At 41.4% G+C, this 27,537-nt stretch overlaps 1 protein-coding gene across 2 annotated transcripts in view; it reads right to left on the bottom strand.

Moving 5' to 3' along the window:
• The window catches only part of asph (aspartate beta-hydroxylase), a 175,919-nt gene that overhangs the window by 50,766 nt on the left and 97,616 nt on the right, over window positions 1–27,537 (bottom strand). For both annotated transcript variants that reach the window (XM_069921404.1, XM_069921405.1), the window contains exons 4-6: window positions 20,831–20,917; window positions 16,485–16,553; window positions 14,302–14,544 (exon numbers count right to left, since the gene is read on the bottom strand). In XM_069921404.1, coding sequence (XP_069777505.1) covers window positions 14,302–14,544; window positions 16,485–16,553; window positions 20,831–20,917 — 399 coding nt within the window. The remainder of the gene's footprint in view (window positions 1–14,301; window positions 14,545–16,484; window positions 16,554–20,830; window positions 20,918–27,537) is intronic.

Genomic DNA, 27,537 nt, shown 5'->3' with positions numbered 1-27,537 from the left:
CAACAGTGCTTAACCAAAAGGGGTACCTGACTACGAGGATATTTTGGGGCTGAAAACTACATTAAAGGTAGAATTGCAACTTATTCCAATATATTTTTAGTGTTCTATTAACACAGTAAATACAACTGAAATTCTTTAAGTTCCCATCACTTTACTGATTCTTATTGACAATAGCAAATAGGACTGTAATAACATACCCTGCATGGATGCAAGGATCATTGAAAATAACTTCAAATTTTCCATATTCATGGTGTACACTTGCTATGCAAATTGTTTCATCATTATTCTCATTGACAAGTCTAGACCATTATTGTTAATTGAAACTAACATGCAATGCAAGCAAGTCAACCTAGAAATTCTACATCCACATATCATCTTTTTCCATCATTTTAAATTCAGCTGAAAGAACATTGTTTTATTAAAACTATTAAAAATATTTGCATTGAATGAAAAACAATGTAACGTAACGAAAGTACAGACCTCTAATACCTGCTACTTTATGATCAGATTCTACCTCATATTTAGCTTAAGCCGAAATTTTAGAACCTTATACTGTATGTCAATTAATGAATAAAGTATTTTCTTACCACCTCAAATTACAATACAAAATTTGTATGTTTGCTTACGTTTAATTCAGTTTCTTATTTAACTTACTTTGACCATAGGAAATCTCATTAGCACAACAAGCGCATTTTTTTTCTGGCTTACAGCCATTGTTTGCAGAGGACATTGCTGCTGCTCAACTATTCAATGGAAAATCCAGTGCAGGTCTGGGATAGCATACTTTCTTATTGGTTGCGCATGGCCCAGTTGCAGTCTCATCTTGCTAGGAATTGGGAATCTCAATCCTATATCAGTAATACTGTACTTGGTGCAGGATTGGGACCTCATTTAGTTCTGATGTAATACTGAGTTTGTTCAATTATTTTTCCTTTGTATAATGTTTTTCACAATTTAAGTGTAAACTATTTTTAAATACTGTATATTTCATTTAAAAATTATTTACATAATTTACTCAGTTCTTAAAATGTTTTGGGAAGTCAAACATTTGGAAAACTTTTAGAAAGTCATACTAATTTGGCAGGAGGCCAAGTTCTGCCTGCTGCCAGATCCTTCCAGTGACAAAGCCTCCAAGCAGCATTACAAGTTGTTTTCTCACCATCTGGATCTGCCAGATTCCAAGGACAGTGGGTCAGCGAAAACAGCCCTCCACATTCAGAACACTTAAGAAAGAGATGACAATGACTACCACTCCAGAAAAATGCAGCCGCAGGTTCTTATGCTTTGTGAATAATGGATAATGCTCATTCCTCTAACTTCCAAACCTCTGCTTTCTGCCACCATTGATTTTTTGTTTGTAATCTTTTCTCTAATTTATGTTCCTAATTTTTAAAATCGCTTCAGTAGCTGCCTCCAACATATTTTGCACTGCTTATTCCTCAGCTTCCTAGGACAACTACCACTCATGCATGTCCAACCCAAACCTGACTCAACTTGGTCCTTTTCTCTTTTGATCACCATAATTGTTTCTCTTCACGGCATAAGGTGTGGCTCATCAGCAATACTCAGGCCACTGGAAGGCTAGACATCCACAGCCAGTGTTCCCTCTAATTTTTAGTAGTCAGTGTGCGCAAAAAATTTAAGGTTGTGCAAATTTTTTTTCCTGTGGCAAAGTATGTGCATTCTGAATGCTTGTGCAAATGTAAACTTGAAAATGTTTTAAGATAATTTTGGCACAGCTCATCTCTCATGGCTAATAAAACTGTATTGGCATGTTTTAATATAATTATGATATTCCATGAAGTAATCTATTTAGTAAAGATTTTATTCTATACTTTGAACTATTTTGTTCAGTTTGTTGTTGCTCGAGCTTTTGTACACCATCAAAATGCGATTTACTTGCTAAATAATGCTTCAAAAAGTCAAGTTTCCAAATATCATCCCACTTCTTTCCACTAGCAAATTCTCCAGCAACTTTCCCATCACAACAATGCAAATAGATAACTTCAGTTTCCGAATCATCCATAAATATTTCTTGCAGCTGAACATTCATGACCTCATGAGCTTCCAGTGTACCAGTTTCTACTATTTTGTTCAACCATTCAACTTTAAACAAACTTGCAGTTCTTTTGCGCTTTATACCTTTCGGTTCTTTTAAATTTGACATTGTGAATTAATATTTTTTTTCAATAAAAACTGAGTAAGCAATCTACAGAATTGAAACAGATCTTCGTAAACTTTACGACATGAGCACTGTCCGCCAAACATAGTTGCAGCTGTGTTACAGTTGTACAAACTGGAGCAGGAAAGGTGAAGTGACTTCAAGATGTGCAAATGTGGTGACAGAAACAGTTAAGAAATTATTTTCAATAAGTATAACTACTAAATACTACATTATTTTAGGTCACTATCCTTTTGTTAAGTAATTAACACATTAATTAAATAACCACATCAATTAATTAACACATTAATTTCCTTTGGGTGCAGAGGGAACAGTACTCACAGCTCACTCCAGAAGCATGACCATCTAATCTCCATTTACACAAATGAGGCAACGTGCATACCCATTCAAAGCCACCTTTCAAGTCAGATTTTAAACCATGAGGTGAAGTGATCCTGTGGCATCATACAAATAAAATCAAGGTTCATCAGCGCCTCCCAATTTAACTACAATATATTAACAGGATAGACACAGAGATGTTTCCACTAGTGTGAGAGTCATGAACATGGGAACAGCTTCAAAATAAGGGGTTAGTCATTCAAAACTGAGGTACATCCACACCACTTCTCTCAGAGGGTAGTGTTATGAGCCCAAAAGACAAAAAAAACAGAAATTCACCAAGACAATGGCTACTTAAAAAATGGTTTTATTTTCTTAATACATAATAATATCAATATTTAATGTTACTATTAACTTAACCCCCTTCTAATTCTAAATGCACATGTATGTAATGTTTATTAGTTCAGGAAAGTTCTTTTTCATTGTCCAATCATTCACTTTTCACTTCTACAAGTTCACTGGTATCAGGAATTTTCCACACTGAACAGAATTGAATATTTTTTGATCTGCACCAGGCTCTGATGCTTTAACTTAAATTGTTACCACTCAGGAAGGTCTTTGTTGGTTTCAGAGACATATTCCTTGTTTGTTGGACACAAACAAACTGATGTCCTTCAATCAGCCACTGAAGTGTCTTGCCGAAGAAACTTTCCCCCTCATGGGTTTTCCAAAAGATAACCTCTTCTTCCAGGTTACCGCAAAGAGGTTCTTCTTTTTCCCCCCATTTCAGGAGAAACACAATAACCTGCCATAGTATCTGCAATTGACTACAGAAACTTATAATAGGCTGAACTCGGAACTCAAAAACCGTCTTGAAAATGGGGTCCTGCAGCAGGTCTGCCACCTTGCAGTCTTCAACACCAACTGCTGCTGAATCTCTGTCTCTCTCCTTGCCCAAATAATGAAAGCTTTCTCTCTGTTTGCACAGCCACATGACCCATCTTAGAACAGCAACCTTCAACCAGCAATTTAAACTTCTGCCACCAGTCAAATTGCAAATGATGTTCAGTTCTTGGGCCTGGGACCTAAACCAACATGCTGATCCATTAACCGTACTTGTAAAACTCTCACAAGTACTCTCCCATTGTCTCAGCAAAGCCAATTGGAGACATGAAATCTACTGCGTGGCACTTGAGATGCTTGTTTGTGAACCTCACAATCTTACCCCTTTTAAGATATATTTTATCATATATTTTATATTTTTATTTAATAGATAACAATAGTTAAAAACTATACACTTTACATACATTTATATACATATGTATATATATATATATATATATATATTACTTTTACTTTTATATATATATTATATGTCTTCTCTTTGGCTTGGCTTCGCGGACGAAGATTTATGGAGGGGGTAAAAAGTCCACGTCAGCTGCAGGCTCGTTTGTGGCTGACAAGTCCGATGCGGGACAGGCAGACACGATTGCAGCGGTTGCAAGGGAAAATTGGTTGGTTGGGGTTGGGTGTTGGGTTTTTCCTCCTTTGCCTTTTGTTCGTGAGGTGGGCTGTGCGGTCTTCTTCAAAGGAGGTTGCTGCCCGCCAAACTGTGAGGCGCCAAGATGCACGGTTTGAGGCGTTATCAGCCCACTGGCGGTGGTCAATGTGGCAGGCACCAAGAGATTTCTTTAGGCAGTCCTTGTACCTTTTCTTTGGTGCACCTCTGTCACGGTGGCCAGTGGAGAGCTCGCCATATAACAGGATCTTGGGAAGGCGATGGTCCTCCATTCTGGAGACGTGACCCAGCGCAGCTGGATCTTCAGCAGCGTGGACTCGATGCTGTCGAGTATGTATGTATATATACACACACACACACACACAGAGTGACATTTTCCATTTTCACCCCATCCTTCCTCCCTCTCCTCCCCCCAAAATTATACCCAAATTTAAAAAAATGTCAACTGGTTATTATCCAATTTTTATTGACTTGATTAATAACATTATATATAATATTACATTCAGAGACATACATTATACTATCCCTTTAAGAGTTGGAGGTTTGAGTCTGGCGATCACCAATGAACTTTATTTATGGTTCCCAGATTTTTTTTAAATTGTCCAAAATTATCTCTTAAATTATAGGAAATATTTTCTAATGGAATACAGCGATCTATTTCTATATACCAGTGATGTATTTTCACAGATGTTTCCATTTTCCAAGTTGTCGCTATATAGTTTTTCTGCTGCTAAATCAATCATAATAAATTGTTTTTGAGATCAATCCAATTTGAACTGTATCTTTAACATTTATATTACTTAATAGAAATTTTTTTTTGAATCTTTAAGTATTTTATTTTTTGTTATTTAATTTAATATTACATTCAATTCATCCTGAAAAAAACCTTTCCTTTCATGTCCAAATTGAAGGTAGTATTGTACCAATTTCTTGTTTACAATGGAAGCATTTATCTGATATTGTAAGATTCCATTCCTTTAATTTTTTGATGTCTAATATATAATCTAAGTAACAAATTATATTGTATCATACGATACTGAGTATTTATTATAATGTGATGGCCCCTCGCAGCCCCCTCAGGTTACCTCACAAAACTAAGGAAAAATGCGATGGTCCAGCAGGCTGCACAAGGCCCGCAGCGCTGCCCTCCAATTGGCCACAACTAAAGGAGCCTAACTGGCCTATCAAGGAAAGCGGATTGCAAATGCAGGGGGCTTTGATCACCCCCCTCATCTTGAGAATAAAAGCATGGCTGTAAGCTCAGTGTTAACTACACTCAACTGGGGTACATGTTGTTCTTTCTAGGAACAGCATGTTCTTTCTGAGCTAACCTGCATACAGCTATAACCTCTCCTGTACAACAGGCTCCGCAGAGCCATAGCTTGTAGCAACTAGCTACAATAGTACCATTACGTAGTTCACACTAAGTTTCATTTTTTATCTGTATATTTAAATCCTCTTCCCAATGTTGTTTTGATTTGTATATTTATCATTTTTATTATTTTGTAATTGAATATACATATTTGTAATATTTTTTTTAACTATCAATGTGTCTGTAATTATATATTCAAAACAGCTGCACTCAGGAAGCTTTAAACTTGTTCCTATCTTCTCCTTTAAATATGTTTTTAATTGATATTAAGAAGAGTGTTATTTGATCATTTATATTTATCTTTCAATTAAAACATTACCCCAAAAAACAATCTTTTATTCTTTTAATTCCTTTTTGCCAGTTTTTCCCCCTAGTTGAATGAAGTATGACAGAAATTTAATTGAGCAACTTTATAAACATTTGTAAAATTTGGTAGCTGCAAACCCCATTGTTTATATGACCATGTTAACTTGCCCAAAGCAACTCTTGATTTCTTACACTTCCACAGAAATGTTCTTATTAATTTATTCAGTTTTGGGAAAAATTTTCCTGATAAGAGAATAGGTAACGAATGAAAAAAATAGGCAACTCCGAAATACGTTCATTTTTATACAGTTTACCCTCCCTATCAGAGTTATAGTTAAGTCTTTCCATTTTTCTAGATAGTCTTGGATCTTTTTTAATAATGGTTGATAGTTTAATTTAAACAGAGGATTTCAATTATTGTCTATTCTAACACCTAGATTAAAAATTCATCAAAAATTTATTGTTCATTTGTGTCCAAATAGATAGATATGTTTTTTGGGAGATAAATTGGGAAAAGTTTGTTAGAGTAGGTTATATACAAACACTTTAAAACAGATCATATTTGAAATACTGGAGCTCTGCTAATGCTAAACATATAGGCTCCACAGCTTTTGCAAGAGCTTTGGAGAGTGCTCATGAGACTTCACTAATAGTTGTTGTTTACAAAAGGCAACAGATAAAAGATCTTCTTGGAGCAGCAGATGGTCTGGAAGAGAACTTATTGTTCTAAGAGGGTCATGTGGTTTTCCAAGCAGAGAGAGTCAAACAGGCTTTCTCTCAGAGACAGACAGACAGACAGGCAGGCAGGCAGACAAATCATTCTACAGTGTTACTGCCAGCAAGAGCAACTGGAAATGGAACAGGACAAGCTGACAAGCTTGTGGAAAGCCCCATTTTGGAAGATGGCCTGGTCAAAGCCCATGTGGTTTATGCAAGAGGAGAGGACTGGCTGTCTAACGTTTCACTTGGAATAAGAGAAACAAAAGGGAACTCTGTGATGACCTGAAAAAAAAGGTTATCATCTGGAGAAACCTGAAGGGGCAAGTTTCATCAGCAAGACACTGAAGTGGCTGATGGAAGTACATCAGTTGTGGATGTCCTGGAATAACAAATCTCTCTCTGAAAACTAACAAGAACCTTCCTGAGGGGTAACCATTTACCTTTCAAGCACAATATAAGAATTGCCTGCAACCAGTGAACTTTGAGGATTGGGAAGTGAGATTGGACTGTGAACCAAAGAACTTTTCTGAACTTACACACACATTACATACATGTGCACTTAGAATTAGTTAGGTTAGTTAGATTAAAGTTTGATTCTATTTTCATGTTTAAAGATAATTAAAAACAACTTTTGTTTATGTAACCATTTGTCTTGGTGAATATCTATTGCTGCTGGGTTTTGGGGTCCTCTGGGCTTGTAACGCATTTTAAAAGGAATTAATTGATTTTGCTTTAACAACATGTTTGGTATTTGATAGTTTACCTTCCCTCTCTCTATATTTCTAATATATGATGTAATATTGGTGTATTATTATTCCTTACTAATTTCTCATTCCATTTATAATTTAAATGTTCAGAAACATTCTCTTCTAATTTAAATAACTCTTTCTTGAGCCAAGCCAGTTTTCCCCCTGGTTGAATGAAGTTTGACAAAAAATTTAATAGAGCTACCTTATTATAGTTTTTCAAATTTGGTAGGTCCATGTCCCCTTGTTTATATGACCATGTTAACTTTTCCAAAGCACTCTTGATTTCTTACCCTTCCATAGAAATTTTCTTATTAATTTATTCAGTTTTTTGAAAAGTTTTCCTGATATGGGAATAGGAAACGATTGAAAAAAAGTCATCTCAGATATATTTTTTATACAGTTTATCTTCCCCTATCAGAGTTATAGGTAAGTCTTTCCATTTTTCTAGATAGTCTTGGATTTTTTTAAAATAATGGTTGATAGTTTAATTTAAACAGATGATTTAAATTATTGTCTATTCTAATACCTAGATAATATATTGTCTGCGTCTACCATTTAAAAGGAGATTCCTGTTTACAATGTGTATAATCAGCTGTGTTCTTTGGCATTACTTTACTTTTATCAGTGTTAACTTTATCCTGATACTGCACTGTTGTAGCTGACTGCTACAAAGAAACACACAATCGCAGTGTGGGAGGATAAGCTCTCCGATTTATTGAGCCTGGAAAGGCTCCTTTTATACAGTTGGAGTTCCCGCCATTTGTTTGATTGGCTGACATCAGCTGCATGAATAACATTTTTCCCAGCCCGTTATTGATCTGTTATCTGGGCAGCTTGGCCAGCACCATTTTAAGGCTGCTGGTCTTGTACTGCTCCAGCTTTCAACCGCAACGGTTAACTGTATTAAGGGACGTGTTACAGTGTGTTATATTGCTGTTTACTACCACACGTGCCGCACAATGTGCCGGCTTGATCTCCGCAATGGCGGGCCACCACACGACATTCTTTCAATTTAGTATGTAACATCTTTATCGACTTTTCAGGTTGTGTTAAGTACACAATAATATCATCAGCAAATAGGCTAAATTTTAAATTCTTCATTATTTATTTTTATTCCCTTTATTGTTTTATCTGATCTTATCAATTCTGATAATAGTTCTTTAGCTAAAATAAAAAGGGAAGGTGATAGCGTAAATCCCTGTCTAGTTTACCTATTTAATGAAAAAGAACCTGAAATATACCTATTAATCAATACCCTTGATTTAGCATTGTTATATAAGGCCTTAATCCAGTTAATGAATTGTTCTAACATAACATAACAATTACAGCATGGAAACAGGCCATTAGGCCCTTCTAGTCCACACCGAACCAAACACTCCTCTCTAGTCCCACCTACCTGCACAATGCCCATAACCCTCCACCTTCTTCTCATCCATATACCTGTCCATTTTTTCTTAAATAATAAAATTGACTCTGCCGCCACTATTTCTCCCGGAAGCTCGTTCCACACCGCTACCACTCTCTGAGTCAAGAAGTTCCCCCTCATGTTACCTCTAAACCTCTGCCCCTTAACTCTTAACTCATGTCCTCTTGTTTCAATCCCTCCTACTCTTAATGGAAATAGTCTATCCACATCCACTCTGTCTATCCCTTTCATAATCTTAAATACCTCTATCAAATCCCCTCTCAACCTTCTACGCTCCAAAGAATAAAGACCTAATCTGCCCAATCTCTCCCTGTACTCTAGATGCTTAAACCCAGGTAACATTCTGGTAAATCTTCTCTGCACTCTCTCCACTCTGTTTATATCCTTCCTATAATTAGGCGACCAGAACTGCACACAGAACTCTAAATTAGGCCGCACCAATGCCTTATACAATCTCAATATCACTTCCCAACTCCTATATTCCATGCAATGATTGATAAAGGCCAGCATACTAAAAGCCTTCTTCACCACCCTATTCACATGAGTTTCTACCTTCAGGGGACGATGTACCGTTACTCCTAAATCTTTCTGCTCTTCTGTATTCATCAATGCTCTCCCATTTACTACATATGTCCTGTTCTGATTCTTCTTACCAAAATGAAGCACCTCACACTTATCAGCATTAAATTCCATCTGCCATTTTTCAGCCCACTTTTCTAAGCAGCCCAAATCCCTCTGCAATCCTTGAAAACCTTCTTCATTATCCACTATTCCACCCATCTTAGTATCGTCTGCATATTTACTAATCCAATTCACCACCCCATCATCTAGATCATTAATGTATATAACGAACAACAATGGGCCCAATACAGATCCCTGAGGCACACCACTGGTCACCGCCCTCCAACCTGACAGACAATTTTCCACTACCACCTTCTGGCCTCTCCCTTTCAGCCAATGTTCAATCCATTTGACTATCTCAAAATTTATACCTAAAGACTGCACCTTCCTAACTAACCTTCCATGTGGTACCTTATTGAAGGCCTTACTGACGTCCATATAGACAACATCCACTGCGCTACCCTCATCCACATTCCTAGTCACCTCTTCAAAAAATTCAATCAGATTGGTCAAACAGGACCTTCCGCCCACAAATCCGTGTTGAGTGCTCCTGATCAGACCCTGTCTATCCAGATATTTATAAGTACTATCTCTAAGAACTTTCTCCATTAATTTACCTACCACAGACGTCAAACTTACAGGCCGATAATTGCCAGGCTTCCTCCTTGAACCCTTTTTAAATAACGGAACCACATGCGCAATACGCCAATCCTCCGGCACTATCCCCATCTCTAATGACATTTGGAAAATTACCGTCAGAGCCTCTGCTATTTCCTCCTTTACTTCTCTCAATGTCCTGGGGAAGATCCCGTCTGGTCCCGAGACTTATCCATATTTATATTCCTCAAAAGCCCTAACACTACATCTTTCGTAATCATTATATTCTCCATATTTACATATTTGCTTTTTTTAATCTCACATATCCCAATATCCTTCTCCTTGGTGAATATCGAAGAAAAGAAACTGTTCAATATCTCCCCCATTTCTCTAGGCTCCACACACAGTTTTCCGCTCTGATTCTCGAAGGGACCAATTTTGTCTCTCGCTTTCCTTTTACCATTAACATATTTGTAGAACCCTTTTGGATTAATTTTCACCCTGCTTGCTATAGTCTCCTCGTACCTTCTTTTAGCTTTCCTAATTCCTCTCTTAAGATTCCTCTTACATTCAATGTATTTTTCAAACATCTCCTTAATTCCATGCTTCTTATACCTAATGTACGCCTCCCTTTTTCTTCGAACCAAGTTTCCAATATTCCTTGAAAACCACGGCTCTCTCAAACCTTTTGCCCCTCCTTTTAACCTAACAGGAACATAAAGCTTTTGCACTCTCAAAATCTGATCTTTAAAAGACTTCCATCTCTCTACTACATCCTGCCTATAAAACAAATTGTCCCAATGCACACCCTATAAGTCCTTTCGCATCTCCTCAAATCTAGCTTTTCCCCAATCAAAAACCTCAACCCTTGGCCCTGACTTATCTCTTTCCATAATGACATTGAAGCTGATGGCATTATGATCACTGGACCCGAAGTGCTCGCCAACACTAACCTCCGTCACTTGACCCATCCCATTTGCCAACAGTAGATCTAACACTGCTCCTTCTCTGGTCGGCACCTCTACATATTGTTGTAAAAAACTATCTTGCACACATTTCACAAACTCTAACCCATCCAGTCCTTTCACAGAATGTGTTTCCCAATCTATATGTGGAAAATTAAAATCTCCCATAATTACAACCCTGTGCTTATCACAAATATCCACTATCTCCCTACAGATTTGCTCTTCTAGGTCTCGGTCCCCTCCGGGTGGTCTATAATACACCCCTACAAGTGTAACCTCTCCTTTCCCACTCCTCAGTTCCACCCAAATAGCCTCCGTGGACAAACCCTCTAATCGATCCTGCCTAAGCACCACTGTAATATTCTCCCTGACAAGCAATGCAACACCACCTCCTCTTGCCCCTCCGACTCTATCACACCGAAAGCAACAAAATCCAGGGATATTCAGCTGCCAATCACATCCCTCCTGCAACCATGTCTCACTAATCGCTACCACATCATACTTCCAAGTATCAATCCATACCTTCAGTTCATCCACCTTTTTTACAATACTCCTGGCATTAAAATATATGAATTTCAGAGATTTCCAATTCTTAATCCCTGTTTTCCCTCATCTTTAATAACAACATTATTTCCTTTTCCTGCCAATTGGCCTTCATCTTCTTCCAGAGCATTTCCTTTCTCTATCACCTGCCCATCCATATTCAAATACTTACTACAAACTTTCTTTGTTTGCATTCTAACCTTCTCCTTACTGCTCTGTACTATTTTGCTCCCTACCCCCAACCATTCTAGTTTAAAGGATCCTGAGTAGCCCTAGCAAATACCCCTGCCAGGATTCTGGTCCCCCTGGGATTTAAGTGTAACCCGTCCTTCCTGTACAGGTCACATCTTCCCCAAAAAAGGTCCCAGTGATCCAGAAACTTGAAACCCTGCCCCTTACTCCACCCCTTCAGCCACGTGTTAATCCTCCACCTCATTCTATTTCTATTTTCACTGTCACGTGGCACATGGAGTAGTCCAGAGATTACCCCCTTTGCGGTCTTTCTTTTTAACTCCCTACCTAACTGCCTGTACTCACTTTTTAGGACCTCTTCTCTATTCCTCCCTATGTCATTGGTACCTACATGTACCACGACCTCTGGCTCCTGTCCTTCCCACTTTAGGATATCCGGGACACGAGCAGCAACATCCTGGACCCTGGCACCAGGGAGGCAAACCACCATCCAGTTCTCCTTGCTGCGTCCTTTAAATTTCTGTAATACTTTAAACAAGCAATTCCATTCAAGCCTATCAAAGGCCTTTTCAGCATCTAATCCTACTGCAACTGTTTGTTCTTTCCTTGTTTGTACCATATGAATCAAGTTAATAAATTTACACACATTGTCAATTGATCTATTTTTAACAAATCTGGACTGGTCTAATTTCACTAATTTTGGTCATTTGTTACACTATTTGCTAATGCTTTTGCAATGAGTTTGTAATCTGTATTAAAGATATTGGCCTATACGAGGATGGTAATAAAGGATCTTTTCCTTTTTTGGTATTACTGAAATTATAGCCATTTTACAAGATTCAGGTAAGTCTCGAGTTTCTTCCATTTTTTTCAAATACTTCTAAAAAGGGAGGAATTAAAAATTCTTTGAAGGCTTTATAGATCTCCATAGGAAATCCATCTTCACCTGGTGCTTTATTATTTGGTAAAGACATTAGTATATCATAAACTTCTGTAATAGTCAATGAATTTGACTGTTTGGATTGTTCCTCCACATCTAATTCATTCAGAAATTTCTCCTAAAAATTCAGATTGATATAGTTGTTTATAAACCCATAACTTTTATTATCCCATTCCATAACAGCAGTAAATCTTTGGGATTCTGCGCCCAGGATGGTGGAGACCTGACCGCAAGATAGATTCAAGATGTAGATAAATATCTAAAAGGGTGAGGAATTAAGGCAAATGGAGAACTCTCACAAAACAGGTGAGGTCAGCATAGGTCATTCATAATCATAGTGAACGGTGGGGCAGCCTTGAGTGAGAGAGTGGTCAACAGCAATGCCCGAATTTCCTTGTATTGTATCAGTAAAACCTGATGAAACAACATTCTCCAGTTCACGGTACAGAACAGTGAAAAACACACATACAAACAATATATAGACACAATACACATGAACATATATAAAAATAAATATAATTAAATAGTAATCACAGAGAATTGTTTCAACAGTCTCATTGTCCATGGCAAGAAGCTTTTCCTCAAACTGGGTTTCTGGCTCTGAAACTTGTGTATCTTTTTCCCGACTGTATGTGGAAGATGCCGCATGTGAGATGGTTGGGGTCCTCCCTCATTTTGCGAGCCCTCCTTAAACAATGATCTCAGTGAATCACATCAAAGAGATGAGAGAAGGGCAACCTATGTGATCCTCTCTACTGTTTTTATGGTATTGTGGATTCATCATGATCTTGGTGAATCACATCAATGGGGTGGGAGAGGAAGAGCGACTCAAATGATCTTCTCTGCCACTTTTATAGTTTTGTGGATTCATCTCCGATCCAATGCTCTACAGCAACCACACCACACTGTGATTCAGTCTATGCGCAGTGGAGGGGGGGTCGTCCCTGGTCCTCCTGAAGTCTACAATAATCTCCTTTATCTTGTCCACATTGAGACTCAGGCAGGTTGTTATTCTCTCACCATTTCATGAGATTTTCCACCTTTTTGTATTTTGACATCTTTGTTGCTGATGAGTCTAACTAACTACTGTCGTGTCATATGCAAACTTGATACTTCTGTTGGAGCTGGATCTGGCAATATGGGAGAGTAGCATGAAGAAGAGCGGGCTGAGCACACAGCACTGAGGTGCACCAGTGCTCAGTATGATGGTGCTCGTCATTCTGCTGCCAACCCGTAAGTGTGGTCGTTCCATTAGGAAGTCCAGAATCCACCAGTCTCTGGGGTATGAATGCATTAAATACCAAGTTGGTCAATGAATAGCAGCCTAGTGTATGAGGCCATCAATCTCATATATACAGTATTTGTTAAGATCTTGAGGTAGCTTAACTGCTACATTTGACTACATTGAAAAGTTTGTCATAGCTTGTAAGTTGCTTTGACATGTCTTGATGATATATATTAAAAAAACAGATAACCATGCATGAACCTCAATTATGGGTTTCAGTAAGCTTAAGTCACCAATAGAGCCACAAAACAGATTCTAAAAACAATCGCTTTCAACTTTTGATTACAAGTTAGCAACAAAGAGAAAATTTAGCCAAAGTTTACATCTGTATTCTTGTGCTCTTGTGGCCAACTTTGTACCACTGATGTCAGCTGGAAGAGAATGCAATGGTAATGCATAAATTTGACATCCTACTGTATAAACCTGCAGTATCTATTTGGCTTCTATGTTAATAATAGATGACTTTGTCTTGTTGGAAAGATACTATAATTATGTAAGCCATTGAGATTCTTATAGTGCATCTAACTTATCCCCCAAGTCTACAGAAGTAGCTTATGAAATGTCACCTGCTTCAGGACTTTCTACATCTTCAGCTGCAACATCAAGTTCATTTGTTTGCTCCTCCTCCGGCCCTTGCTCCTCCTCCGGCCCTTGCTCCTCCTCCGGCCCTTGCTCCTCCTCCGGCCCTTGCTCCTCCTCCGGCCCTTGCTCCTCCTCCGGCCCTTGCTCCTCCTCCGGCCCTTGCTCCTCCTCCGGCCCTTGCTCCTCCTCCGGCCCTTGCTCCTCCTCCGGCCCTTGCTCCTCCTCCACTAGCGAAGAAAAAGTGAATGTATCTAAAATCTGTGCAAATCTTAACTGCATACAGCTTCTGAATCCCAATTCTGAAGACAAAATTTCAATTAATTTTGTCTTAAATTAGTCAAGTCTGTCTGAAAAAGATTCAATCAAGCACAATAAATTATTCAGTATTCTACAAGATGTGCAGATAATTTATTCTTTGGTTAATTTTGTTCAGAATTCTATTAGCAACATAGCCCAATTATTTTAAAATTTTTTTAAAAAATCAATAGCATTTTGCTCATTTATTAGAAGTGAAAATCAAAACTCCACAAGCTAGATCTCAATGAATCCCATTAACCAATTTAAATACAATTTAACCAATTGTCTTCTCTAATTTGAGGTAACCCCCATCTGATTCCACTGTTCCCATCTCTTCTTTACCAACTTCTGTACTTGTTATTTTTCTCTATTCAAATGTTCTTCTCCCAGCCCCTTCCTTACCCCTTCATAATGGTTTTCTTCCTCTGCCTGACTCTTGACCTCCAATACCTTCTGTCCTATAATCTGGGGTCCCATCTTCCAGCTTATGTCTCCCTTCATATTTGCAATTTCACCTATTCTCTATTAGTTAAAGTGTTATCTAATCATTTCTACTCATGGATACTGTCAGACCTGTTGAGTTCCTACAACAATTCTTTCTTTGTTCAATTTAACACAAGCTTGTAAGCCTACACAACCCATCAGTTCGTTTTTAATCGTCTCTGTGATCATCCCACTCTTATACTTTTGCCAATACATCAGTTGAGTGTTTTAACAACTCATTTTTGTTGTGCATCCCTAATTCTCACCTGTGCAGCCAGGTCTTAAACTGATGAGGCCTTAAGCTCTGAAATATCTTTTGTTAAATCTTGTCATCCTCTCTTTTTTAAAAAAAATAATTGTTTCATAAATTTCATCTCTTTAGCATGTTCTTTCATGTAATAGCAAAGTTGTCACATTTAGTTTCCTTACACTTGACTGAAGTGCCCTGAAATGCTTTTAACTACAGTACTTTAAAAATACAATATCACTGGAAATTATTCGGCATTATAAAATTGCTAAAATGTCTTCATTTTTCATGTTCTCCTTCGGCTCCATACCATATTTAAGAAGCTAAAATTGGAAGGTGAGAAGGTCAGTGAGTCATCCTCAAAAGCACCACAATATGAATTCTTTACCAATTGCCTTACTTCAAGTGCAAGAATATTAGACAAAATATCTACTTTCGTCAGAGCAGTTGACAATTTGGGCCTATCAATTAGGAATGCTTCAATCACCTATTATTTTCAGCCATGGTTCCTGGGATGAAGGACAACAGCTACAAGGATAGATTGGGACTGCTCTTCAAAGAAATACAAAAGGAGATTTGATTGAAGAATATACATATGGACAGAGGAAAGCTGTAGATACTAGAGATCACAGGTGTAAAAGGGAAGATAATTAAGAGTGTCAAGTGTGACAAGGGAATTTTATTTTGGGTTAAAAAAAATACAGCATGTAGCTATACAACTGAGATTGTCTGATCTCAGAAGCAAAGCAGGGTACACCGCCTTGGAACCTACAGGTGCTGTAGGTTTCTGTGAGGGACACTGAACAAAGTGACGGCTCTGTCTACCTTATGGTAGACAAATGTTAAAGAATTTCATGTATGTTACATTCTAAATTTGGTATTATGTGACAATAATGGAACCTTTATCTTTACCTTTAGATTCTAGAAAAATGCTCTGCGCAGGTGTGGTGGAAGCACATGAGGGCAACAGAAATCTGTATTTCTAAAGTAATTTAATTATTTGTATAACAAATAAATATAGGAAAAATATAGGAACTCAATTATTGCGATATCTAACATGTCAAATTATATACTTTGTATCCATATAGATGTAGCATGAATTACAAAAAATAATATACAACCCAAAAGGTAAAAACCTACCGATATTGGTTTTGAATGACTCCTGAGAAACTGTGGCTTTAATTGGTTCAGGTGCTTCCTGTTCAATTTCTAAAGTAAGATTTTTTTTTAAATACACAATACAACCTTAATTAGTCCTCTAATTAAACTTCCTTAATAATATAGTTGGTGATAAGCAAAACATGCCTTTATTTTCTGCACACCAAACACGTCTGACACAATCAGACGATTGTTACCGCAAATATTTGTGTATAATGCGTTTCGTGTAAAATGCAACCCTCCCATTTTTGAGAGGAAAAGGAGGGGAAAATTTTATCCCCGTGTATAATACGACCCCCTCCCCTCGCCCACCAGAGTCGAGCTGCCGTCTCTCCCCCTCTCCCGCCCGAGTCACGCTGGCGTCTCTCCCCACTGATTTGCACTGCCATTTCTCCCCCCCCTCCTGTCCCCTCACCCGAGTCGCGATGCCATCTCTCCCCCAAGTCGAGCTGCTGTCTCTCCCCCTCTCCCACCTGAGTTGCGCTACTCTCACCCCTCTCCCGCCTAAGTCGCGCTGCTGTCTCTCCCCCCTCTCCCAATCGAGTCACGTTGCTGTCTCTCCCCCTCGCCCGCCCGAGTAGCACTGCCATCTCTCCCCCCAACCTAGTCGCGCTGCTCTCTCCCCCCTCTCCCACCCAAGTCGCACTGCCATCTCTCCCCACTGATTCGCGCTGCCATTTCTCTCCTTCCTCCCCCCAACCTAGTCGCGCTGCCGTCTCTCCCCCCCGAGTCGCGCTGCTGTCTCTCCCCCCCTCTCCCACCCAAGTCGCACTGCCATCTCTCCCCACTGATTCGCGCTGCCATCTCTCTCCTTCCTCCCCCCAACCTAGTCGCGCTGCCGTCTCTCCCCCCCGAGTCGCGCTACTGTCTCTCCCCCCTCTCCCACCCAAGTCGCACTGCCATCTCTCCCCAATGATTCGCGCTGCCATCTCTCTCCTTCCTCCCCCCAACCTAGTCGCGCTGCCGTCTCTCCCCCCCCCGTCGCGCTGCTGTCTCTCCCCCCTCTCCCACCCAAGTCGCACTGCCATCTCTCCCCACAGATTCACGCTGCAACCTCTCCCCTTCCTCCCCCCAACCTAGTCGCGTTGCCGTCTCTCCCCCCCCTCGCCCGCCCGAGTAGCACTGCCATCTCTCCCCCCAACCTAGTCGCGCTGCTCTCTCCCCCTTCTCCCACCCAAGTCGCACTGCCATCTCTCCCCACTGATTCGCGCTGCCATCTCTCTCCTTCCTCCCCCCAACCTAGTCGCGCTGCCGTCTCTCCCCCCCGAGTCGCGCTGCTGTCTCTCCCCCCCTCTCCCACCCAAGTCGCACTGCCATCTCTCCCCACAGATTCACGCTGCAACCTCTCCCCTTCCTTCCCCCAACCTAGTCGCGTTGCCGTTTCTCCCTCCCCTCGCCCGCCCGAGTAGCACTGCCATCTCTCCCCCCAACCTAGTCGCGCTGCTCTCTCCCCCCTCTCCCACCCAAGTCGCACTGCCATCTCTCCCCACTGATTCGCGCTGCCATCTCTCTCCTTCCTCCCCCCAACCTAGTCGCGCTGCCGTCTCTCCCCCCCCTCTCCCACCCGAGTCGCGCTGCTGTCTCCTCCCCCTCTCCCGCCAGAGTTGCACTGCCATCTCTCCTCCCTCTTCCCCCCACCCCCCAATCTAGTCGCGCTGTCGTCAATGTAGTCAGCTGCTGATGAGTGGTTCAAAATGAACCAGCAAACATCTTACTGCCCATAGAGCTTTCACTGGTTGCATCTTCAAGTTGTATAGAATGTATCGGCAGCCGATTACATTGTTAAACCAGGCAGAAAATTTTTTTTAAATTTACTCCCGTGTATAATGCAACCCCCCCCCCCTACTTTGACCTCGAATTTTGGTACAAAATTTTTTGCATTATACTCGAATATTTACTGCATATCATAGTAAATACTATTGCGGTGCATTCTCATCAACTGCAAGAAATAGTTGATCCCAGGCTTGATTTTGTTTTGAAGTGCATTATAATTGTTTACACTCATGACAAACAACTAAAGGAAGTGGTGAATAGTTTCCCTTTAATTTCTCCTAGTTTCTTTGCATACCTGAGAAATTCCTTCCATTTATATGGAGTCCAATGCCCGTATTGCTGAATGCAATAACAAATTTTAAAAAAACATACAGTTTTAAAATATCTCCTTCTTGTAGTTCTTTCCAGAAAACAAACATTTTGATTCAGGTGTTTAATCTGAATACCTGTATTCACTGCACCTGCTATTAGCAACACCCCATCAAGATTTACGGGCAATTCATGTAAAAAAAAAGTTGCAGGAAAAATGTTTTGGCAAAAGAAGCCTTTAAGGTTTTAAGTTGTTAGTTGGCTTTACAACATTGCCATAAATTGACTATATTTCGGCCTGTAAATCACCTTCCTACCTTTTTCAACCTCATTTTAAGGATTTTATGATATATTCAGTATATAAGCCAATGCTCATTTTCTGGTTGCTTGAGGTGCCCGCTGACTCCCAAAGCTTGCAATGCTTGTGATGGGCCATTGATCTGTATATACATCGACCCCCCCCCCCCCCCATAGATTGTGTGGATTGATATGCTGGGAACTGCCAGGGTGATTGCTATCATGGAGGGTCGATCGACACAATGCAGTACTCGACGAAAATATGAATTGAGCTTTAAGCTGAAAGTGACAGAAATGGCCAAAAAACCAACAACTACACTGATGCAAGAAAATTTGATGTGCATGAGAAGTAGGTAAGAAATTGGAAGAAGAAAAATCCAAAAAGGCAATGTTCTTTGAGAAAAGGAATCACTCACTGGCCAGAGTGGAAAAATCATGTTGCAGAATGAGTATGTGAACATAGTCACCTGAAATAAAATAAGAACATTTACACTACAGTGGGCCAAGTCGCACCCGGATTTTAAGGCTATAGTAGGCTGGTACAATTGTTTCATGAACAGGAAAAATCTGGTTATTAAACCAAAAAACAAAAATTGCACAGAAACTAACAAAAGATCTTAATCATAAAGTTGTAAGTTTTTAATCAGTTTATTATACGCAACCAATAGAAACACCAGTTTGCATTGGCAAATAGCAGAAACATGGATGAAACCCCCCCCCCACCATGAATTTTGACATGATAGGCAACAGTGAAATAGAAAAATGTTAAAACTGGGCAAACCAGAAGTACAGGCCACAAAAGGACCAGGTTTACTATGGTGAATTCATGCATGACTAACGGAACAAAGTTAAGACCCATGATAATCTTCAAATGCAAAATTAAAACAAAAATGAAATTCCTTGCAGGCATTTTTGTACAGTTTCATAAAAATGGTGTAAAATTATGGATAGACAATGTGTGGAACAGGCGGCCATGCAGTTTATGCAAAGGACAGAGTTTGTTGGTCTAGGATATGTTTCGGAGCCACTTAAATTAGAAAACTAAAAGTAGATTAGCACTACATAGCAGTTATCCCGAGTGGTTTGATGTCTATATTGCAACCTCTCGATGTCTGATTGAACAAGCCATTCAAAGACCACATGTGCGAGGAATGGAATACATGGATATCGAGTGCAGAAAAATAGTTTATAGAAGGTGGGGCAATGCATGCTGCATCATTTGACATGCTGTGTAACTTTGTGCTCAAGGCATGGGATAAAGTTAAAGCAGAAACTGTGATAAAATCGTTTAAAAATAGCAGTGTCTTTCGTACAATTGATGGCATGGAAGATGATTAATTGTGGGACACTGACGACGAAGCTGAAACTGCCTCATCAGATACAGACTGGGACCCATATGATGACTGTTTAAACAGTGAGAGTATGGATGTTCTGGTCACCATCTTTGTCTCAGAGTATGATAGCGAGAGTGATTTTGAAGAGTTCTGAATGTGTTGTTTTCAGACAATGATAGAGATTTTGAAGGGGGCTGATTGTCTTGTTGTTTTCAATTAAAATCCCAATCGGGATTTTTTTTGGTTTTTCAAGGGTCAACTTAGACATCAAATTGGATTTTGAGCTGAATTGAAGGTCTCAAAAGTATATCAATTGTATAAGTCGACCCCCATTTATTGAGGTTTTTTTGGGTTTCACGACGACATATGCCGAAATATACAGTAGTCATTTAGTCCAATAAATTATCTAATATGGAGTTATTCTATTTTGTTATTTCATTTTTTTTCTTTTATAATTTCATTGAACAGGAGATAGTTCACCCATTTTTATATTTCATCACTTAAATTGAGAGAGCTACACATCACCCTATTTTGTAAACTTATTTATATCCAGAGAGCGACTTTACTGCACATTCATCCATGTAATGCTATCACTTAAAAGTAATCCCATGGTACCTGTCTCAATTGGTGGATGCACAGATGGTTGAACTGGCTCTTCATTTTTCTCAAAATGTTCAGCAGAAATGGCTCCTTTCTTCAATCCTGATTTTAAATACCAAAGAATTTGAAAAAAAAAACAGGGTTAGCATCAAAGTCCAACAATAGCAGGAAGAGATGTCTTAAAATAACACTTCAAACTGTAGCTGTACGATTTCTATTTAGCTGTTAGGACAATGCTGTTACAGCGCCAGGGACCGGGATCAGAATCCCATGCTGTCTATAAGGAGCATGTACATTCTACATGTCTCCATGGGTCTCCCTTGGGTGCTTCGGTTTCCTCCCACCCTCCAGGGATTGTAGGTCAATTGGGTGTAATTGGGCATGGTACGTGCTTGTGGCCCGAGAGGGCCTGTTACCGTACTGTATGCCTAAATTTAAATTTAATTTATTAGTAAATTATCTATTTCCCAGTTTCTCTCAACACCTCCCGATGGACACTACTCTTTTCAGCTGAGAGATTTTATTATGCAGACAATCTCAATGGGGAAAGCAATAGAACATACTGCAAGATTCAGGCAGTTTATCCATGCACGTTGTGGCAATTGCTCAATCCTGGCATCAACGCTTCCTCTGCCAGTTTGGGTGCAGCTTGGAGCCCTGCGCCAATACCTGTGGCAGCATGCATGCTCAGGCCATGTTTCACAAATGAAGTGAAAGGCATTGGATCTTGAGCAATTCCTTTACGCCTCCACACGTTGTTCTTGCCACCACTCTGATACAGGTTAACCTTGGTCTCATTTGTCCACAAGATCTTTTTTCTAGAATTCTGCAAGCTCTTTTAAATACTTCTAGGTAAATTGCAATCTGGCCTTGCTGTTCTGTGGCTAACTAGTGGTTTACATCTTGCAGTATAACCTCTGTATTTCTGTTCACAAAGTCTTCTGCGGACAGTAGTCATTTACACACCTGTCTCCTGAAGAGCGTTTCTGATCTATTGGACAGGCACTTGGGGATTTGTTTTCATTATGATGAGAATTCTGTTATCAGCAGTGGAGATTTTCCTTGGCCTACCAGTCCCTTTGTGATTACTGATCTCACCAATACACTCTTTCTTCTCAATGATGTTCCAAACAGTTGATTTTGGGAATCCTAAGGTTTAGGCGATGTCTCTCCCTGTTTTGTTTTCATAATGGCTTATTGGGTCTAAAGATTATCATATCTGAAGGGTGGTCATGGGGATGAGCTCCCACTGCGACACAAGTGCTCTTCATAGCGTGCGTTTCAAACAGCCTCTGACAACCAAGTCCAACTCCTGGCCTTCACATGTGACATGGTTCTTATGTCCAGCGGAACTGTTCTCACTGACAGGAAAAGGGGCAAAGGCAGCCACTGGCACCTTGAAACCAATTGCTCCGAGCAGATGGGGCTTGTTAACCAATGGTAACTCATCTAGAAGAGGGAAAGCTCTGATTTCAAACCTCTGCTGCATTGTGGTTATACCTGCTCTTAGGAAAAGCTTTGGGAGTAAACCCCGAGGAAAAATCCGGAGTCAGGGTCCCAAAGGCTGTAATGAGCACCAGGACAGAAATACCTGCAATACTGCTGATAAAAAACTGTATCAACTTAGATCGTTCCTTCGGATCTATCATTAGCATGGCGGGGTGGGGTCCCACTGCATGGGCAACAAACCGATCTCTATAGCAACTCTGCCCTGGCTTGCACCCTGAAGACCCCTCTCTAGCTTCGCTTTATAGCACTCGACAAAAACATGACGCAGCAGAACTATAGTCGATGCTGCTCAACAAACCAGTGACTATCCGAAGCGCAGTACCCATGGTCGACCTTGGCCGATGGAGGCCACACAAATGGCTTATTTGATTTTCATCGGCACAACTCTGGTCCTTGTTGAAAAATTGCAACGTAGACTCCAAAGATGATCAAAAGCTTAGAAGCAAGTCTGGCTCTTTTATACCTGCACCAATGAAGCAATTAAACATACCTGAGTAATCACAAATGCCTATGAAGCCAAATGTTCCAAACATTATGGTGCCCTGAAATGAGGGGACTATGTATAAAAAGTGCTGCTATTTCTACATAGTCAAAATAAAATGTATATAAATAACCTTGAATAAAATCTGGAGTGTGCATTTTATTTAATTATTAATTATTAGGTTACAAATTTAAAGTGTGGAGCACAGAGGCAAATAAAGAAAAAGAAAAGCACCTTTGACTCAAACATTATGGAGAGCACTGTATCTTACATACCCATTGAGCTGCAGCAAGCAAGAACTTTGGTGTATCTGTACACTGTACCCGTGTATATGATAATAAAGTTTAGGAAAGAGATTGGGCATGTACTTGTGCTTGAATCAATCTTTATACAAATATAATCAGAGATATGAAGCTCTAATTCCAACAACTGGCAATACAATTCCTCATAGTTGCTCTCTGAATTGCATCCAGAGAATTTTCCATGCAAATGTATCTCCTTGGTCACGTGGTTCAAACAATTCCAGAGCATTCAAACTAATTTTTTTAGTTCTGAATTTTAAACACTGCAAATAACACATTCTTCTATTATGTACTCACTTGACAAGTTGCAATTATTTCTCTATTGATTATTTTTTCATAAAGATCCACTGATTGCATTAAAGTCTATCATACCTTTCCTTCTAAACTGTCTGGGGCTAAGCTATTTTTTAAAACATAGAATTTAAAAACTAAACTTAAAAGATTTTGAGACATCAAACACAATGCTTACTATTAAAGTTTCAAACTTTTAAGTATACCATCCCTTTATTTCAAGCACTTGCTAAAAATAAATTGTACATCAACCCTGTGTACGTTCAATTAATTTTAAACAGAAAATTCACATTTACATATTTCAAGTACAAAATAGAAGAAAAAAATCTAAATGTTAATAGTGCTGGTGGAGATAAGATACTAATTTTTTTCTCCTATTTCTAAAGGTTGGATATAGTGACAGCACAAAGTCAAGAAATTGCACACTCTTGGCAAGATAATTCTCTGCTCACTAAGCTTAAACTTTCTGTTGTTTGAAACAAGGTTCTTTACTTCTCACGTTACCCATAAATGCCAACAAATTATTGTCACTGGAAAGATACAGCATCTTGCACAAAAGTTCCAAGCAGTAGACACTCCTTCAGGAAATTTAATTCAGGTACGTGCCATTTAACGCCCGTTGGAGCAACGTCTAACTGCATATACTTCCGTGGTCCCATAATTATTCAGTTACCCTGAGCAAGACTGCACCAATTTAGAAAAAGCAATCACTGCTTTAGGAAACTGATTGTCCAAATTGGTCTGACTGCCTTGCTTTCTCACCACAGCCCTGTATCAATCCCAATTAATCCTACTGCCCCGTGCTCTTCCCACAGCCCCGTGACAGTCCCCACACTGATCCTACTGCCGCACTCCTTCCCCACAGCCCCATGTCGGTCCCCACACTGATCCCAGTGCTCTCCCCACACTGATCCCAGGGCCCCATTCTCTCCCCACACTGATCCCAGGGCCCCATTCTCTCCCCACACTGATCCCAGGGCCCCATTCTCTCCCCACACTGATCCCAGGGCCCCATTCTCTCCCCACACTGATCCCAGGGCCCCATTCTCTCCCCACACTGATCCCAGGGCCCCACACTGATCCCAGGGCCCCATTCTCTCCCCACACTGATCCCAGGGCCCCATTCTCTCCCCACACTGATCCCAGGGCCCCATTCTCTCCCCACACTGATCCCAGGGCCCCATTCTCTCCCCACACTGATCCCAGGGCCCCACACTGATCCCAGGGCCCCATTCTCTCCCCACACTGATCCCAGGGCCCCATTCTCTCCCCACACTGATCCCAGGGCCCCATTCTCTCCCCACACTGATCCCAGGGCCCCATTCTCTCCCCACACTGATCCCAGGGCCCCATTCTCTCCCCACACTGATCCCAGGGCCCCATTCTCTCCCCACACTGATCCCAGGGCCCCATTCTCTCCCCACACTGATCCCAGGGCCCCATTCTCTCCCCACAGTCCCATGTCGATCCCCACATTGATCCCAATGTCTTGCTCTCTCCCCATAGCCCCGTGTCGGTCCCCACACTGACCCCACTCCCTTGCTCTCTGCTCATAGGCCCTTGTCATTCCCCCCCCCCCCACACACACACACACACACACACACACACACACACACACACACACACACACACACACACACAGGAACCAAGCTGGTCTTTTCAGCACCTATAGCAGTAGTTTTCAAGCATTTACTTTCCACTCACATACCACCTTAAGTAATCCCTTACTAATCACACTATGGCATAGGGATTATTTAAGGTGATATTATGGCAGCCAGCCACCACGGCGATTAAGCTGGCGCTCCGTCCGGGCAGCGAGTGCAACCAAAGGCCAGCAGCCCACACAGAAGCACTGGCCCCAATAAGCAAACCGGCAGGTGAATGACAAAGGCAGCTTAAAGATCAGAGACCCCAAAATGGCTCTGGCCTTGCTGCTCAGCCAACAGAAAGGGACAGCAAGTGGGGAAGGGCATTGTTATGCAGGAAAGTACCCGTGCGCAGGAAACCCGCTTTTGTTATGCATGTGGTGACATCAGTCAAGGGGGTACCAGAGCGGGAACAATGCAAATGTAAAAGTCAGGCCTGAGCCCTAATAAAATTCAGAGCTTAACCTGACTACACAACCTGTGTGTCTTCTTTTGAGTTGCGTGCAGCTACAATGGGTGACCCCGACAGTTTAGACAACATCTAAACCTAGCAATGAGTGAACAGGCAGCAGTCAACGCGATTGCTCTCAAGCTGCCAATATTCTGGATGAATCAATCACACGTGTGGTTTGACCAGGCTGAGGCACAGTTCCAGATCTGGCAAATCACAGCAGAATCCACCTGGTACTACCTCTTGATGAGCGCCCTGGACCAGGAGGCCCCATCGGAAGGTGTGTACACTGCCTTCAAGGACTTGTTGATCGAGACCTTTGGGCTCCCATGGTGAGAGAGGGGCACGTCTGCTCCACCTGGACGGGCTAGGGGACAGGACCTCGTCTGCCCTCATGAACGAGATGCTGGCCCTCCTGGGCAAACATGAGCCCTGCAACATGTTTGAGCAGGCATTCCGGGAGCAACTCCAGAGGACATCCAACTGCTCCTGGCTGACACGTATTTCAGCGATTGGTTCATGCCAAGATCTTTCAATCCTTCCCCCCCCCCCCCCCCCCCACCCCCACGCCCGAAGAAGCCAGGCTCCCAATGCTCCACCTAGTCTCCATACAGAGATCAGACAATGAGTACACCATGGTCCTGGTGAAATTCCCTGCAGTGCTCACCACCCCCCCCCCCCCCATTCACCACGGTGATGCCCTGACATGCAGTACCACATCCTGACTCAGGGCCCACCAATTCCACGCAAGAGCAAGATGCCATCGTCAGAGAAACTCCAGCTGGCGAAGAGGAATTCAGGAACCTGTAGGAGCTCGGTATCGTACAGCAGTCAGACAGCACATGGGCTTTTCCCTTGCACATGGTATCCAAAGCAACTGAGGGCTGGGGGCCATGTGATGACTCAACGAGGCCACAACACCATATCAGTACCCAATGCTGTACATCCAGGACTTCACAACTAACCTGCAAGGGGCAAAGATCTTCTCCAAGGTGGAGTACGTGCAGGGATATCATCAGATCCTGGTACATCCTGATGATATCCCCAAGACCGCCATCATCACCCCTTTAGGCCTCTTCGAATATCTCCAAATGCCGTTTGGGCTAAAGAACACCACACAGATATTCCAGCGACTCATGGACGCAGTAGGCAGAGACCTGCACAGCACCTTTGTGTACCTGGATGACATCCTGATGGCGAGCAAAAACCAACAGGACCATATGGTGCACCTCTACACCCAACTGAGTGAGTTCAGCCTGAGGATCAACCCAGACAAATGCCAGTTCGGATTGGAACCCATCAATTTTCTGGGCCACAAGATAACCAGGGAAGGAGCCATACCGCTACCCATCCAGAAGCTCCCCAGACCGAACATGACCAAGGGACTACAGGAGTTCATGGGGATGATCAATTTCTATCACAGGCTCATCCCTTCCCCTCATGTGGCCTTTGTTCCCCCGGATGGCAGACAACGTGAAGGACATCACCTGTGGCAAGGAGTCAGCGGAAGCCTTCATGAAGGCCAAGGAAGCCATGGCAGACATAGCCAGACATTTCAATGGCCCTGACAGTGGATGCCTCAGGAACTGTGATTGACGAAGTTCTGGAACAGCAGATTGAAGGAAGTTGGCGGGTGCTGGCTTTCTTCAGCAAACATCTGCGGCTTTCAGAACTAAACTACAGTGCTTTTGATAGAGAGCCACTAGCGCTGTACTTAGCCATCTGTCACTTCAGGTACTTCCTAGAGGGCAGGTCTTTCACAGATCACAAGCCCCTATCGTCTTGGCTAAGATCTCAGACCCCTGGTTGGGCCGCCAGCAACAACACCTGTCTTGCATCTTGGAGTTCACCGCAGATACAAGGCACATCTCTGGCAAGGACAACATGGTGGCCGACGCATGTCCAGGCAAGGAATCCACAAGCTATCAAGGGGAGTGGATTTCATGGCAGTGGCGGAGGCAGAAAGACGAGGAGTTGCCCCAATACAGGTCTGCCATATTGGGATTGTAGCTCTAGGACATTCTAGTTGGCACAGGTAACAC

The sequence above is a fragment of the Narcine bancroftii genome, chromosome 2 (genome assembly GCF_036971445.1).
Source record: "Narcine bancroftii isolate sNarBan1 chromosome 2, sNarBan1.hap1, whole genome shotgun sequence".
Classification (NCBI taxonomy): domain Eukaryota; kingdom Metazoa; phylum Chordata; class Chondrichthyes; order Torpediniformes; family Narcinidae; genus Narcine; species Narcine bancroftii.
The sequence above is the reverse complement of the archived record's forward strand: the minus strand, read 5'-3'. Positions and strand labels throughout refer to the sequence as shown.